This window comes from Taurulus bubalis (genome assembly GCF_910589615.1).
Source record: "Taurulus bubalis genome assembly, chromosome: 1".
Classification (NCBI taxonomy): Eukaryota; Metazoa; Chordata; class Actinopteri; order Perciformes; family Cottidae; genus Taurulus; species Taurulus bubalis.
This window is the reverse complement of record NC_136589.1, coordinates 9,833,886-9,851,673: the sequence shown is the minus strand read 5'-3', so window position 1 is coordinate 9,851,673 and position 17,788 is coordinate 9,833,886. Positions and strand designations below refer to the sequence as shown.

Here is a 17,788-nt window from a genome sequence, read left to right as displayed (position 1 = left end):
AGAAGTTTCTTTCCTCAATAGGGTTAGGGTTAGAAACAAACAGTGTTTGTCTGTTTTGATCCCCACCCACTCCAGGGTTTTATTTTTGTTATTTCACTCCACAGTTTAATAGTTATATTATGCCATAGTCAGCTTTTCAGTCTCTTTAGCACAACTCAAACACTGGCAGGGACTGTGCCATGGAGTGGAAAATCTACAAAACACTCAAAGTTAAAAGCATCAAACCAATTATCATTGCTGTGCTTCTCCCATGTCCATGGCAGCTGTGTCCTGACAAAGACACAGTCCATCTGGGCTGGCTGGGAACCTGGAGGACTCAGCAAAAGTTGATGTACATGAAAATCCCTCAGTTTCACTCCCGTTTTGACCCCTGATTTCAGTTGGCTGCTCTTACATCCTGTGCAGCACTGCTCATTTGATAGTGAAAAAAAAAAGGCTTTTGGGATTTTCCACTTAGTTGCAAAACAACAATTCTCTAAAAGTGTAAAAAAAAGGGCTGCAACAAGTGATTATTTATTGATTAAGCTATTGAGCATTTTTTCAATAGTGAAAAATGCCGACGCTGACATCTTTAAATGGCTTTTTCTGACCAACAGTTTGAAACCCAAAAATATTCAGTTTATAATTATATAAAACTGATAAAAGCAGCAAATAAATAACTTAACCTTTGATAATCTATGAATCATTTAACTGTTAACTAATACATTATTCATCAAAGTATTTTAGCTCAAAATGCTCTATGAAATGGAAAGTCAGGCCTGTAGAGGGGGAGGATAATGGCACTGAACGGACTTCTCTGGCTTTTGTTAAGGTTAATTTTTCCTAGTGAAGAGTCACAGTCAAGACATGAGCTTGTCCCGTCTAGACAACCTGGGTCACATCCAACACATTAAATACACTAATACACCTCCTCCCTCTGACAGGACTCTGTTCTACTCTTCCTGCGAGCCAGCACACAAAATGTACTCCTCACCACTGACTAGCACATGACCGTGGGCCTGAGGTGGGACAAAAATTAGACCATTTCCCTCAGCAAAAGCCCCACTTCAGGATAATACCCACTTAAGGTCTGTGGTTTTTTTAGTAAACACTTGTTTGCTACAATGTGTGGGAAAACTGAGACACAATAGCATTCTCTGGAATATGCCAGTGGCAGCAGCAATACTGTAACTTTTTCTTATTTGTCAGCACTGAAACGTTACAATGAGTCAAAAAACAGTCTCAAGAAATTGATGAGCAGGCAGGAAAGGAAAGTGATTGAGAGGGTGTGTGTGTCAATATAGTGCAACATAAAAAACGCAGGAGGATGAGTTTGCAGAAGGACGTTGACGCTGAGAGAGCGTATTGCAGAGAGGTGTTTCCTCGCTTTTTAGATTTGTGTGTTACTGTTGCTTTATCGTTTTGATCCAGCAGATTTATGGCACATCAACCTGCGGTCTGCTGGACTGGCCCGAGTGAGCAGGCCTCTGTTGTCATAACACAGGAGAAGGGCAGTTTCTCCTCAGTTCCAACCCCTAAATTAAAGTGCATTATTATCTTTTTTCAGTGGCCGTCTAGCAAATTTTTAGCTGCCTGTCTGATGGATGCAGAGAACCTCTGACACTAAGCAGCTGAGGTCTATTAATGTCTCTGTTTTTTCTTATAGTTAGAGCAAAAGTGATCTATTTGTGTGCCCCGTGATGCCACTGAGTCATAGAAATCACTAAATGCCCAAAACCCCACTTCACTGTACTTCACTGTCATCAGCTAAATTCTTAAAAACTATAAAATATCTACACCATTAAATTCTTATTATCATTTTCCCATCAGACTGAGGCGGTATGCGAGTTATCTTTAACCTCTCCTTTTAATGAGTCTTCCATGGAACAACAGCTTTTTATTGCTCTTGAGTATTGATCAGTCAGCCTTGCATCCCAATGAGTACCTCTTCATAACATTAAGAAGTATGCAGATGGTAAACAGAAGGTGATTACGGCTCTTTGATTTTTTTTTTTTGTCCATGTAGGGTCTTAAACTGTTTGTGCAGTAAACTTCGGTGCTGTAAAATTAGACTATGTGACGGTGTTTGTGAATCTTCTGCGGTTGGCCTTACTCACTGCAGTGAATCATGTGTTCCTAGAGTGGATCTTGCAAGCCCAGCTGGCTCTCGGTCAACTCCTCTGCTCTGGCTCCAGTCCTGGTTACTGCCACATGTCTGCAGGGTGGAAGATCAGGGTCTCATTGTCTAAGGTGTCATTTCTGCTAATGGAAATCAACCGCGCTTTTGTAAGCACTCTAACCACCACTCACCCGTCCTGCTGACACCGGCCACAAGTATGTGGTGAGCGACGTAGCAGTCTTTCCCTCCAGATCCTGATTCCTAAATCATCACTATAAACATTCAATTCAACACTCAACTGAGTATGTCAGCAGAAATTGACTGTAATGCCTGCCCGTCTCAATTTTTTTTATTTTATATTTTCTTCTTGATTTCTTTATTTCTATCAGTCAATCCGTTTCAACTCGTCATACTTTAGCAGACATTGCATCTCCATTGTATCGACTACACCTCTACTCCCTTTCACGGGAATGATGAAAAAAGCATATCCGTACATTATCTTTCCTCCACCGCCCACCCATTATCCACAATTTCCAGACAATTCAGTAGAGACTCCTAATATATTACCTTTACAGGAAAGTTTTTACCATATTGAGTAATGATTTGCCAAAGATTTTGTGACCAAAGTATTTGCTTTTGAGTCATAAGAATGAACATTAAAAGTGACTGCGTAGTAAAATGCCACATGCCTGTGCAATGTCTCACCAAGAGACACAGTCCTCCCCACGTACACACAGTTGGTTACAATGTGTGTATTGGGCTCAGTGGGGCTAAAGCTCGGCAGCACGCCTGCAACTCGCATGGCTGTATAAGGGCACAGGGATTGCGCTTCATCGCTGCAGCAGAGCGAGAATGAAAGCGGAGGGAGGCAGAGAAAGAGAGGTTGAGCTCCCATCTGGTTGTTCTTAAAACTCCTGGAATGCTTTTGCTGTAGTTACACAAACCAAACAAGCTTTCTCATCAAGCCAAGTCTCTCTCTCTCTCTCTCTCTCTCTCTCTCTCTCTCTCTCTCTCTCTCTCTCTCTCTCTCTCTCTCTCTCCTCCTCTCCTCAACACCATCAGCAGCCTCTTCAATCGGTCTGCAACACCTTTCCAATCCTTAGTCTTTAAAAAAGAGAAAATCAAGAGATTTATGTCGGTGGATATGACAAATTGACTTTTTTCCCAACAGTCCTGAACAAAACATAGTGGAAATAAAAAAATAAGGCTCTCAAATATCTGCTTGCTTAATTGATTTTTATGGAAAAGCTGAGGCTCCAGCTGAGGATCCAGATGTGCTTGCCTCCAGACGAGCACCATCTATTCTAGTCCTGACACACTCTGGTTGTCTCACTACTACATCAGAACCATCCTAAGCCAATTTGAAAATGTCATTGCTGCTAGTGAGTGATGGCTCGCTGGCCTCCAAGCCCGAGGGAGGGAGGAAAAAGAGGGCGGAGAATCTGCTCTGTTTTAGTCATTATTTTCAGTTTGGTGTGTTACTGTCAGGTTAGGATATTATACACGCGTCACACACGGTTTGAACAGCACAGCTTTCACAAAAACTCTAAAAAAAAAAAAAATATTCTTTGAAGATACTGAGATGCCATAAATGACACTTCCTTTTACTCACCAATAGCAACTGGAAAGAGTTTTTGTGTGTGTGAGAGGGAAAATAGGAGGACGGAGGGTAAGAAGAAGTTAGAGGTTGTGTCTGCCCTGTCTCAGTTGGGGATTACCGTTAAAGCAAGATTTGTTGAGGCCCTGAGAAAAGGGATTTGCAATTTTCCACCACTCGTGTGCACAGCTGTCGAGAATTCATACACATCTCCTCTGTTCCTTTGCTTGCTCTTACTTCTCTGCTGTTTTACCCAAAACCTTTTTCAATTTAAGTTGCATCAATGACTCTGTATTCACCTACATTACACGCTCTACACATTGTCTGTGCGCTCTGCAAGAGGTCATGTGATTTATTTCAAGCCCGTGGTTGAAACAACACAAGTTACAGTATGCTTTTAGTGACTTGTTGTCGTCTTGCTTGGCTTTGTTGTGAGGCAATATTTTGTTGATTTGACATGGAATAAACCCTCTTGCTCTCCTTCCCTCCAGATATCCGCCACCCAGAGGAGCTATCTCTACTGCGTAAGCCCCGTGATCCCAAGAAGAAGAAGAAAAAGTTGGAGGAGGCAGAGGAGGCCGATCTGGAGCTGGAGGGTCCTCTGTTAACCCCTGGATCAGGTGAGCTGATGGATGGCAACTCCTACGTGGAGTGCACTTGTTCCAGTGTGTGCTCTTAAATATTACAACTGAATGTAAAAGGGTTAGTAGGAAGGAATGATAATAAATAAATAATTAAATAAATAGAGGCCAAGTTTTTCACATGTATTATTGATGAGCTCACGCAAACTGTTTTGGTTCAAGGTCTCAAAAGTAATTATGGAGCATTGAGTTTTATTTTTGTATTTCATTGTGAAAAGTAATAATCTCGTTTCCCTCAAGCAGCAGGTTGAATAACAGGTTCCCCTGGCTGCTATGGAGCGTCTTGTACTTTTCTTTTGGGAGATTGCACTTGTGGTTCGAAAACCACAAAGATAACTCCAGAGTGCTGCACCCTGCGTCCAGTGACCAAATATGAATGTGTGAGTTTTAGGTCTGCGTGATATCTACAGCCCTGGCTCTCAATTCCTTGGCAGGGAGGACGAAGAATGGTTGAGATTCCACACATAGTTGGTCACGCTGCCATTCTAAACCCAAACCAGGCTACACAGCTATACTGGCCCTCCTCCCTCCTTGCGCCAGTGAGAGTTACAACCATGTGAGCAGAGAGGAGCAGAACAAAACGGGCTGTGCTCCTGTCACAGAGTCAGCATTAATCAAAACAGCCGACGCTAAGAGACTGGGTGAATGGGACTCTTTGTGTGGGTTGGTCTCTTCTGTCCACTGGCTCCTTAGACTCGGCTCAGAATACATAGATGCACTCTCACGTGAGTCGAAAGGGGGCTGACAATCATTGTGGACTGTGAACCATCACAATGCTCATTGTCAAGAAAAGTAATTCTGCTGACGGTGAAGCTAGCAGCAGATTATGTATCTATTTTCCCTTTTATCGAAGTAGAATAAGGGTTAGAAAATGTAAAATGTGTTTTATGAACAGCACATGCTGATCACACCTTAAGTTGCCTCCTTACATTTTAAGGGCATTCTATGTGGATGTCTCTGGTAGATGCATTTTGTTTTCAGTGGGCAACTGTGGTCACACTATTAAGTGGTGCAGAGAAACAGTTTCAACAGGAATGTGCAGAATCTGTTTACCGTCAGTCACACTTCCTGCGTCCTCCTATCGGATCACATGCTACAGTCGGAGAGTATAGTTCATGGCCAAGTTGTAAGGCGTTAGTCTGTCTCTTGTCGGGAAGGGCTGGCCTCTTATCTCAGGTCTCCTGATGGGAATCACAAGGTTTTGCCGAGAGGCAGCGATGCAATCACAATCACAACCATCCCCTGTGCAGCGAACTGCTTCTGCACACTCCACCCCACTGGGGAGATGAAGAGAGGAGGGCTCCCTGTAGCTCACCATGGTCTAACTTTACAAATTACATGGATGGATGGTGACCAGTAAGGTCGTACGAGGAGAATATGACCAACTATTTCTACTTTTAAGACTGACAGCCCTTTTCCAAAACCTCAACCTCTATCCTTAAATATACTGTTGCGGAAACCCCATGTCCCGTGTGTCTATGCACTCATGTCAAGTGCCTGACAGAATTGGTAATGTTCAGAATTGGTAATTTAAAAAAAACAAAACATGTTACTAATCAACTGTTGTCGTGACTCAGAAAAGAGCCATGGTGTTGTCCATGATGCCAGTCCACGAATCCCTCTGGACCCACCACATCTTAACGTGCCTGCTGTATCAAATTATCTTTCCTGTCAGCATGGACAACATACCTCAGACAACCAGTACTTTTTATATTTGGGCTGCAGTTTATACATGCATGTCTGGGTCACGTTGACCAACGCCTTGCCTGGGGGTTTCTATCATTCTGTATTGGATGCCTATGAATGGGAACGACGGAACTTCACTAGTCATGCAGGGTGATCGCCCTCTGCAAAGGGGAAAACTTAGTCATCCACTCTGAGGCTAACAGTTGGCCGTGCCCATGGAAATGCCACAGATCTCCCCCGTTCTTGTATTTCTCTACGTTTGTCTTTTCTCATCCGTTTCCTCCTGTTCTTGTAGAGTTTTCAGTATCTTAAATCTGTCCACTTGATCTTGTTTGTTCTCCTTCCGCTTCTTCCCTCCACCTATCTCCTGTATTTTCTTCTCTTACTCTTTCTCTTTTCATCCTAGCCTCTGAGGTAATATACATCGGACCTGTCAAAGGTAAGCTTTCCTCTTCCTCTGTCCTTTACTCTTCAGCACTGCTTCCTCGCCTTCCTCCCTACCCTCTCACAGCTAGAGTGCTGAGGTCACGTGAGACTAACCACCGAGTCACCTGACTGCTCCTCCAGAGGAAGTCAGCTGATTGGGGTCGCCACATGATTAAGGCTTTGCCTCATTAGAAATAAGCTCAAAGCGCACTTTTTCTTCCAGCTCCCCCAGGCCTGCTCACTGTGCCTGCTGACTGTTGATCACTTTTTTTGCCCTTGAAAAAGGTGATTACTGAGATGGTCTTAAGTAAATTCGTATCAGTTTTGGGGGTTAGGGTTTTTAAAGAGGTCAGAAAACGGGACCGGGAGGATGTTCATTGGTCCATAATCCTACATACATGCCACAGCCAATAGCCCACACAGAAATGCGTTTAAAAATCAAATCCACTAAAGACACTTTAATTTATTGACAACCCTCTCATGTTTTACTTTTGGTCTTAACAGCCCATGGTGGTCTGGCTCCATCCATCTAAGCTCTCACTGAATCCCCAGTGTGGGAGCATTAGGGAGTCAAGTCATGTTAACATTCTTTGTGCCTTTTCGCCTGCATTGGAGTCAGTAAACAGGATGGAGGAGGCTTCGTTGTATTTTTAATGAGCTGCCAGCTTTCACCTTATACACGATCTCTCTGGATATGTGGTATTCCTCAAGAGACACTTTGGGACATGGGAGTACTCTCTGACCTGATGCACTCAGCATTTGGGAAAAACCTTGAAAGAACCACCAAACGTTCTCATGACCTCCGCTCACAAACACACACGTGCACACTCACACTGACAAACCAAGTCCACTTCCTGATTTCCGAAGGGATTTAGTGGTTTAGCTAGTGTTGCTTCTTGACCTCGGCCCCACAGAGGGAGAGAGGGAATGGGGAATATGCGGCCAAAAAAACTACCATAAGGCCAGCCAACAGGAAATGCACACAGCTTCCTTTTGGTGGTTTGTTGATGTTTGCAGCCATAATTAAGACTTATTTAAACACAAAAGGAAAATATACATATATATTATCTCGTAAATAATTTGGAGCTCTTATTCAGGAAAGATTTTGACTTTATTTTGTTAGAGCTGATTGTATTCAGATTCGTAAATGTTTTTCTTATTATCCATGCATCCACTCATATCTCTGTGTTCCCTCCCTCCTCTCGGTGGCGAGTTGTGTAGTAGTTTGCTGTGTGCAGTGCATTCCTGCAGGTTTTTGACTGACTGACTGTAAGGGAGTGAGTGACCCTGATCATGCTCTGCGTCATTTGCATGCTGATCCACATCAATCCCGCCATCAGCAGGAGGACATGGTTGAAGCCACTCATCTGCAAAGTGTGGGCTGGTAGTCACATGGCGTTGTTGACCGCTAGCTGGCCTGGCTAGACTGCAAGTGTGTGTGCTTTTTTTTTTGTTTTTAAGTGTTCACTCCTTTTCCCCTGATGCCTTTTTTGTTGATGAAGAGTATTTGTGAATATGCACGCCATTGCTTTGAAATGGGAGTATTCATTTGATTGTTTTTGGAGACTGTTTAACTGTTTAATAAAAAAGTATGTCTGTTGAATTGTTTCTTTTAATGAATATGATCTCTTTTTTTTTTTTTTTTTTGGGACCTGCTCTATCAGGGACTAACTGATGACTGTATGTTTTCAGGGAGCATCTACTCCAGTCCAGGCTTGTACAGTAAGACTATGACCCCCACCTATGACTCCAGAGACGGTAGCCCCCTGTCGCCCACCACTGCCTGGTTTGGGGACAGCCCCCTCTCTGAGGGGAACCCCAGCATCCTCGCTGTCAGCCAGCCAATCTCCTCTCCAGACATCTTGGTCAAACTCTACAAGCCCCAGTCTCTGCTGGATAAAGCCAAAATCAACCAGGGGTGAGAGGACTTTGCTTACTGGTTAGGTTTGGTAAACTGATCATAGTCTGAAATGCTGTGGTGGATTGCAATATGTTTAAGACTGTAGCTGATCCAAATAACTGCAAGATGCTGCAGAAAGTTAGTTTCAGAAGACATTGTATTCACTCTGTACAGGTGGTTGGACTCATCCAGGTCTCTGATGGAGCAGGATGTAAAGGAGAATGAGGTGCTGCTGCTGAGGTTTAAATACCACAGTTTCTTTGACCTCAACCCTAAGGTACGGCCCATAGACAATGCTGTACAATTTCACCTTGCTGACCATAAGTCATTGGTCGAGGTCATGGTGTGCCAGAAAGCATCATATCGGTTCAGAAAAAGAGAGAAGGCACTAGCATTGTGTAACAGGGATGCTCACCAAGTATCCTGAGAGAGCACAACCAGCATAGATATGCATATACTTTTAAATAATTTAAAGGCATTTTAGCCTGTAAAGTACACATACTGACAACCTAAAGGCGAATTCAACCGGTTTTACACATCAAAGTCTGTGTACAGGTTTTGGGGAGTACTGCTGCACATACAAAGCTGTATAAAGCTTTGTATGGCTCCAGAGGGAGCTGCACGAAATCTGAGAAAAGAATCTGATGAGTTGGAAAGAAGCTTACCAGACTTCCGCAGTCCACTCGGCTGAGGCTATATTAGACGCTAAATAGCATAAGGCAAGGCAAGTTTATTTGTATAGCACATTTCAATAACAAGGTGATTCAAAGTACTTCACATAAAACTATTAAAAGCATCATAATATAATGCAGAAGAAAACAAGATTTAAAGACGAATAAGAACATTCATTTTAAAACATTAAAAAAAAACTGTAAAAAAACACACATCTTTTTTTAAACACTTTTCTTTACTTCTCACCGTTTGTACGCCAATGTCATATCAGTGTTATACTAAATTGGTTCAATGCTCCTCGACAGAGTATTTGAAAGTCAGTGGACATTAGTCACAATACCAATAACAGCATACAACTTCTAACCAGTGCTTCACATAAATCTAGTCCATAAATCTAGTTGTGTGCTGTGTGTATGAGAGAGTGAGAGTCTGTTTTTACTCACTGTTTGTTTGCATGTTGACCTCTGTGTCAAACCTCCCCACAGTATGATGCCATCCGAGTGAACCAGCTCTATGAACAGTCCAAGTGGGCCATCCTGCTGGAGGAAATTGAGTGCACGGAGGAGGAAATGATGATGTTTGCTGCCCTGCAGGTAAAGAGACTTTGCGTGTGTGTGTTTGCGTGTGTGTCTGTTCCTGATCTCAATTTTCCTGTTTCAGCATTCATTTGTCAAGGTCTGAAGACCTGCAATCCTCTTTTCATGGAGAAATGGGCACATTGCCTTCTCAACTGAAAGCCAATACATTTGGTGGACTTCCAGCCCAAAGCTAAAACATATGGCTGCCAGTCTGCTGCATGCACACTTAAACTAGGCTATTTCACATTGATACAGATTGAGTTAATAGGGGCATTATCACACAATCCCACTGAGCTTCTCAATAAGTTTTGATGTCGATCAATTCCCTTTTTTTTTAATCATAGTTTATAAGGGGAAAAAGTGTCTTATTTTTTTATTAATTTATAAAAGACATTAAAGCATTTACCCCGATTAGTTAATTAGAGTGAAGTGTCACGTCGAATGCCTGGAAACGAGGCTGAGTGAGTCATTGTGACAACTAAAAATGTGGTGTTTTTTTGAAATCTTCTAATTTTCTTAAATGTTTTGGACTATCTATAATCTGTAGAAATCAGTATTATATTCTTCCGACATTAACTGCTCTTCCTAGTAGCAAAGGATATCCAGCATGTTTGTATAGTGGTCCAAGTCTGTTAGCTTTATGTGTCAGAGTAATTTCTACAAACCTTGAGGCAACTTGCTGCAGCCACTCGTACAGAGCTGATCTGGCTGGACTTCGGAGTCCCCGGCAGCATCAGACACATACGTTTCTCGTTTGAGACAAGTTTAATGGAGGATCAAGAGAAGGAGAAATGGGGAGCAATGGAAGTGATGTACAGATGTGAGCCCCTTTAGTCTAGGGGTGGTGCCCCTGCTATTTCTGACCCTCATAAACTGTGGGTGCCAAGACCTGAGGACGCCACCCTGTCCTCACCCCCAGGGTAATTATAGAGCATCTAGGGCCACAGGACCCAGTGCCTAGGTCCAGACCACCCACCCCCAGCAGTACACCATCTTATAGATGCTGCTCACATTCCTCTTGGAGCCTTCTTACACTCTGAGGTGTTAGGTGCATTTCATCAGACCAGTTATAACTACACTTAACTGGTTTCTTGTTTCTATTCCGAGTTGGGTGTTTAGACTGGCAGCTACCCTGTTGCTACCGGTCTGTTAGCACGTTTGCCAGAAACTATGTTTCAGCTGGGTAGTATGAGTTCAGTGCTTTTTGCTAATGTTTCACTGGTGAGAGTGGATACAGATTCTAAAAAGAACAGTGATTGTCCACATCCAGTATGTTGCTGGCGTGTGTTAGCATGCTATCACCTGGATGTTTTACTTTGGCAGTACATAGAAATGAGGTAATCGGGAGTCAAGAACAGTAACTGACCTCATCGTCACCGACTTGGGTGACAGGTTGTGCTTTGAGCCTCAGCAGATCAACACGTACATTCAGCCACTCATGCAGACAAACGGGAAACAAGCCCCTCAGTGTTCCCGTTTAAAAAAAACAAAGTTTTATTTAAAGACGGTTACAGTGTAAGAGGCAGATGAATGGAGTGTCATGGCGAGCCCTTTGTCCCACATTCTGAAACCTTAGCAGGCTACAGCCTTGCATATCTCTCTCTCAAACTCTCCCTTTGTATCTCTCACTCTCTCAACAGCTGTTCATTCATATATTAGTGGGGGGGTTGGTGATGGGTTGACATTATAAATACCATTTGTCAACAAGTTGTATTTAGTGTCTGTGACTCACACTAAGAGGTAAACACAGTTGGGTTTTCAGTACATCCAGATGAATCGGAGGTTCCAGCGTTCTGTTCTCATTATTGGCCCAATCGCGCATATGTTCCCAGTTAAGTTCATTTCATAGCCTGTTGCAATTCATGTTGAGAACACATTGCTCAAACCGTACCCCTTAATTATCTCAGAGAATCATCTTCATCTTCATCCTGAAACTAGTCTCCTCATCTTCATCTCCTTCAAAGATAAGGGTCCTTGATTTATCGCTGATCAACCAAATGGTGTATCCTGGCAGCATTTGCTAACATAAAATGCCAACACATCTTAAAGTATTTATGTGACTATTATCACAGACCAAATAACTTTTATAATATGCCGTTGGATGGTTTGTGCACCGGTAGCACACAGAGCAGGAAACTTTATAGAAATCAGAAAAGGTGTTGACGAAGTTGTTGGAGTTGAAGATTGAGTTTTTGAGCAATTGTCAGCTGTTTCCTCTTCCATTACTTTAAGTCAATGTCTGGGATTGTTTTGTTTTTTTTTCATTATAAAGGCTTCAGTGAATGTGGTGGATATAAACACTCTATAACTGGAAGATTGTATGCATATGCATGGTTTAGATGTCTACAAATATAATGACAATTCATTTGAGGACTTCTAGGTCATGAAGAGGTTTGGAGTTTGATCAAAAACTAGAACATTTCAGATATTAACGTTCTGGAGTTATGTTATGTAAATATATACTTTTTTTAAACTGGTTTAACACAGCAAATAGTGCTAAAATATGATTAAAAAAAATAAGCCTAACCTGAGGTTACCTCTTTCTTTTCCTCAGTACCACATCAACAAGCTGTCAATCATGTCTTCAGACCACCACATGAATAACAGTGAGAAAGAGGTGGATGAGGTGGATGCAGCCCTGTCGGACCTGGAAATTACTTTGGAAGGAGGGAAAACATCCAACACACTGGTATGACAACACTGCTACGTCTCCACACTCACTGCAGGAAATACTTTTTGGTTGTGCATTACATGTAAGGGGTTCCAAGCTCATTATGTGAAATTATTTTTCCAATTGCAGCAGCTTGGCAGTGTGTTTGGGCCTTAATTTCTCTCCTGTATTGTGAGCAAGTGCCCTTTAATCAGCTGTATTAAACAGGAACTAAAGCCTACATAGACACTGTACACTGACCCAGGGGAGTGGACATCACAATACATTTCAATGGAAGTGCTACATTTCACACAGTTCTTTGAGGCCTTCATCTGACAAGAATCTGAGGGGGTGAGATATTTGACACTTAAAACAAACCCAAAAAAGGATGCATGTTACATGGATACGTTATAGATGTATGTGTCCGTTATTAAAGCCGTCACTCCTGAAGATACTTGTTAAGTTTATACAGCCTATAAGAGGAAACTGCGCTTTGAGATATTACGTAAGAAGTGTTGTCTTTAGCAAACTCTGCTGAGCATTAAAACTGGACACAGTTGAGCCTGAGGTCATTATTTTTGGTTAACCATGTTCTTGTAGTGCTTTTATACTAGAGTTTTATACTAACATTGTGTTTTTTCCTTCCCCTTAGGGTGACATCACATCTATTCCTGAGCTAGCAGACTATGTCAAAGTCTTCAAGTAAGTCCACACCCAGAGCTACCGGACCACACAAGGCCACATGCACGTTCAGTTATAAATAAAACAACAACATGAACAACAGTGAATGAATGTGTACAAAGATTGCATTTGTCTTAAATCAGTTGAGTCTCTCAGAGAATCAGGAAATGCCATTTCCTTGCTAAATGAGAGAGCTGTTGCCTGGTTTGCGTAGTATAATAGGCTGCATTGTTTGCCAAGGAACATTTATAGGCTGAGCTTTCAGTTTAGCTTTTCAAAATGATTACACTTGGACCAAGCATATTTTTACCCATATTATTTTTTTGGCTTTAAGCCTTTGCTGACTGGCAGCTGGCCCTTGGGGTGATTGTCTCATTAAATGTATAAACTATAGGGGGGCAGGAGGTGATATCAAGAGGCATTTCATCTTTAAATGGTTTTCCATTAATGTGCACATCCAATGCTGACTTTGTGCTTGAGAAGCTCTTTTGCTCCTCTCTCTTTTGTACTCGCTTACTATCTCCCTCTGTCTTCCATATATTTTCCAGACCCAAGAAACTGACACTGAAGGGCTATAAGCAGTACTGGTGCACATTCAAGGATATCACAATTTCCTGTTACAAGAGTAAAGAGGAGGCACATGGGACACCTGCTCTCCAAATGAATCTTAGAGGTGCGGACACACACACAAAATGTTGTTTAATGCCCATGCAAGAATGTAATGCTTATTTTTCCAAGTCACAAGAATGGGTGTAACCTTTGACCTCTTCTTCCGCTCCTCATTTTGGCTTCCATATGTAGGTTGTGAGGTAACTCCAGATGTTAACATCTCGGCTCAGAAATTCAACATCAAGTTGCTAATCCCAGTGGCTGATGGCATGAATGAGATCTGGCTTCGGTGTGACATGGTAAGACTGTTAGTGTACCATTTAGGATTAGTTTTTGTCCTTTTTTTAGCAGGTTTTTCATAATTAGCGTTTAACTTTTCCTCTCCAGGAGAAACAGTACGCCCACTGGATGGCTGCATGTCGCCTGGCCTCCAAAGGGAAGACTATGGCCGACAGCTCTTACAACCTGGAGGTCCAGAACATTCTGTCCTTCCTCAAGATGCAACACATGAACCCTGACCCTCAGTTAATTGAGCCAATCACCACCGATATCAACCCAGAATGCCTGGTGTCCCCGCGCTATCTGAAGAAGTACAAAAACAAGCAGGTAAGCCATGCAGGCTGTGTTTCAGATATACAACTTCGGACACGTGGAAGGTAAAGGGTGTAGTTTCAGAGAGACAGACATGTCTGTGAGGATGTTTACTTGTTTGATGAGTCGGCTGTGGGGTTGGATGGAGCAGCTTCTGATGCCTCCCAGATGGGCGCCTCCTGGCATCAGGCTTGTCTTGCATTGGAATGTAGCCTCCCTCTCCTCCCCCTCCTTTACTCTCCTCCTCTTCCCTCCGTTCCTCTCCCCGCCCCCCTCTGTCCGAGGGGAAACCAGGACAGCAGACGTCCAAACCACTCCACATGCTTATAGTAGAGTTTGCTCATGTCCGACTGTAACGTATACTTTATCTGCTGCCGGCCGTTGTGCTTGTGGACAAACGTGCAGAGATCTTACCCACTGGACTTTGAAGTGGTCAATTAATCTCGTAATTCAACATGGTCACTTCTGAGCGACAGTAGCGAGCAACCAACAAACGTGTGTGTGTGTGTGTGTGTGCGCTGATGGCTCCATGGAATTAGCCACAGCTTGTTTACGCACTGGGTGGGTGTGTGTGGATTTGGGTGCATCAGGTGGTTGAAGTTTGGTGAGTTGGTGTGTGTGTGGGAACAGCTGAGTACACGGCTGTGTTAGTTGGGGATGGGTGAGGGATGCAGGGAAGGGGGAGGTTGCCTCTCCATTGCTTATTCACTCAGTCTGGTTTTGTTTAAGTTGTCGTAGAAAAGCGGAATGTTGGAGGGACGATGGGAGGGTGTTGGTACCGTAAGTGATGACTCAGAAATGATCTGGCCCTGAAATATACTGGATGTCTAGAGAGAGAGATTTAGGCAGAAAGATGGACGCATTTCCTGTAAATGGGTGACGGCATGGCTTGTTGATTATGCTGCAGGCACTTCCAGTGGGCCACAATACAAACCAGCCCTTTAATACTGAACTCATCCTTGACCCATTCATATGGGACTGCTGACACTGGTTAATCCCTGAACATCAACTCAAGTCTCCAACTTCAGTTCCACATACAGTGCTGCTAAAAATAAGAATGAATCCAAAATAACAGAAGTACCAAATAAGTTTCAGTTCTCTCTTAACTTTTTTTGTCATTAGGAAATCCCTTAAATATAGTTGGGGCCAATAACATGAAAGTACTTCACCGTCTCGAGTAGTAAAGCCTGTTCACCCAACCTGAGAAGTGACCAAACCAAAGTTCACGATACTGAGATTTCCCGCAACATATTTTATATTAGTTTTTTAGACTATGGACAGAAAACTCCTGTATCGTGTTTTTTTGTTGTTGTTTTTTTCCTAGCTTGAACAAGGAGCAGGACTTAAATATGTCAGGGGTATTAGCTCAGCAGGGTGTGTGTCCATCTGGTGCTGTGGTTCTTTCTGGTCCGGCTCCAGTCTCACTCATAATCCCAGTCCAATAGGGGGTATCCCCAGGCATACAACATGAAAGAGTAGTGGCATGTGTACAGTGTGTGTGTGTGTGTGTGTGTGTACTCGTGTACTCCTGTCACTCTCACACATGTGCACTCCTGTAGTGGGCGTGGGGCATCAGGAAATGAGCCGTGCCTGGGAATGCTTGCGCGGGAAAACTGTCTGGGAAAAGCCCGTTTGTTCTCAGTCAGCTGTGACCCCTCCCCATCTCCTTTAATGGACTTCCTGTTGCTCCTGAAACTTCTGTGCTGCAGCTCCCAGCGGATACACACGCAGGAATTTTTAGATTTCTTGAAACCGTGTGGTCTTTGGCCAAATCGATACATTTACACAAAAGAAAATAAGCGTTTAGGACACAATAATAAACTCCTGGAGTTTGGAGACCTGGTGCTCCTAAAGTGTGCTGCTTGATGCATAGCGCCATCCTGTGGATGAAAGTGGAAGCGATGTGATTATTTAACTACCCATTGTAAAGTATGTGCAGTTGCAGTGTATTCTTACCTAATGTGAACAAGTGTTGTGTAATCTTCCTCTTTTTTCTTAAAATAAATGACACATTGTCTGACAGCTGCTGTACTCCTCCCTGTTGTTGCTGAATACTGCATGATCTCCAGACTCTTTTATTATAATTGTGGCCTCCTACTTTATTGTTTTTGATCTTTCCTTCCTCGACATTGATCTTACTTGCTTGTTCTCTTCTTTTCTCGCTTCTTGTATGCTTCTCCTTCATTCCTCTGTGCCCTTCTCCCATCCCCACCTCCCCATCTTCAGCCAGGCTCTATCAGGGACTTGGTAAGTTGAGTTATGTGTCCACTGGGTGCCTCCAAAGCCTTAGATACATGGATGTGCATGTGTGTATGACCTCTGAACACTTGTTGTGTCCGGTTTGCCTCACCTAACCAAACGTAGTGCAGCTGTATAACATGTCATAGTGGCTGATAGTCACAGTAGAATAGATAGAATCTTTCCTGTTGGTTTACTTGTTTGTTTGTTGGTTTGTTACTTGTCACTAGCTTGAATGTTTTCAGTGTGCCATAAGACAAGTAGACGACATAAAATCCTATTTATACAACATTGAGACATCTGTATTTTTTCTACTTTTCTCTACATTACCAGTAGGGACGAAGAGAAATGATACAAAAACCACTATATTCAGTAAAATAAATGGATTTTATATGTTTTAGCCCATTTAACAGCAGTTCCATTTACCATTAATATGGAACATTTATCATTGAAATTCACATGTTTTTAGATTATGGGAAGCTTCAATTTGTTTTGAGTTATGGCCTTGACTATATCGTCTGTAAAATAGGAAAAGTAGAACAGAAACTTGCTGTGATCCATCACGGTCAAGCTAGTTTATTTTGTGGTTATTTTTTTATAATGTAGTTGAATCAAAGAGTGTTGCTTCTGAACACTACTAAAATGATCAACGTAATCAATTCATGATTTGGGTTGATAAGTGTTTTTTTCTTTTTTCTTCCATCTTTGATTTTTCCAATGTAGCTCAAGTAAGCAATGCTAACCAGTAGCTGACTATAACATGTGGGAGGTTGGCAAAGGTTCACAGTGATGGATTAGTTCATACTCTGCATGTCTCGGCCACCCTGCTCTTCATTGATTAAATGTTCGGCTGCAGCTCCACAGAAAAAGGATGTAGGGACATTCGGAGAATACACACATGCATGCACACTCACACATTAACCTTAGTACGGCTCCTCAGTGGGCTCAGAGGTTAATATTTGTTTGTCTGTCCATTTTGTAGCAGTGTGAAGTAGAGTTTGACTGTGACAGCCCTCTGCTTATTGGCTTACTGTGTGTGTGTGTGTGCGCGCGCTGATGGCTCCATGGAATTAGCCACAGCTTGTTTACGCACTGGGTGGATTTGGGTGCATCAGGTGGTTGACGTTTGGTGATGGGGTGGATTTGTTAAAGCTGAGGAGTGTGTTGGTGTTTGTCTTGACTCAAATAGTGGGAGCATACTGAAATGTCACCTGTGTAATGTTTGTGATTGTGTTTTTGACAGATTTCAGCCCGGATCCTTGAAGCCCACCAGAATGTGGCCCAGATGAGTCTCATCGAGGCCAAGATGCGCTTCATCCAGGCGTGGCAGTCCTTGCCTGAGTTTGGAATGACTCATTTCCTTGCCAAGTAAACTGATATGTCTTCACACATGTGTCACTCACCCCCTCAGCTGTATGTGG

At 42.8% G+C, this 17,788-nt stretch overlaps 1 protein-coding gene across 2 annotated transcripts in view; it reads left to right on the top strand.

The window, feature by feature from the left end:
* Positions 1–17,788, top strand: part of fermt2 (FERM domain containing kindlin 2) — a gene marked incomplete at its 5' end in the record, with an annotated part of 36,410 nt that overhangs the window by 15,092 nt on the left and 3,530 nt on the right. Inside the window, 11 exons of one of the 2 annotated variants that reach the window (XM_079215166.1) lie at positions 4,187–4,315; positions 8,141–8,366; positions 8,523–8,625; positions 9,506–9,613; positions 12,153–12,287; positions 12,901–12,950; positions 13,478–13,602; positions 13,731–13,837; positions 13,926–14,144; positions 16,356–16,376; positions 17,611–17,735. In XM_079215166.1, coding sequence (XP_079071292.1) covers positions 4,187–4,315; positions 8,141–8,366; positions 8,523–8,625; positions 9,506–9,613; positions 12,153–12,287; positions 12,901–12,950; positions 13,478–13,602; positions 13,731–13,837; positions 13,926–14,144; positions 16,356–16,376; positions 17,611–17,735 — 1,348 coding nt within the window. The remainder of the gene's footprint in view (positions 1–4,186; positions 4,316–8,140; positions 8,367–8,522; positions 8,626–9,505; positions 9,614–12,152; positions 12,288–12,900; positions 12,951–13,477; positions 13,603–13,730; positions 13,838–13,925; positions 14,145–16,355; positions 16,377–17,610; positions 17,736–17,788) is intronic. The other variant, XM_079215167.1, reaches the window with a different exon arrangement.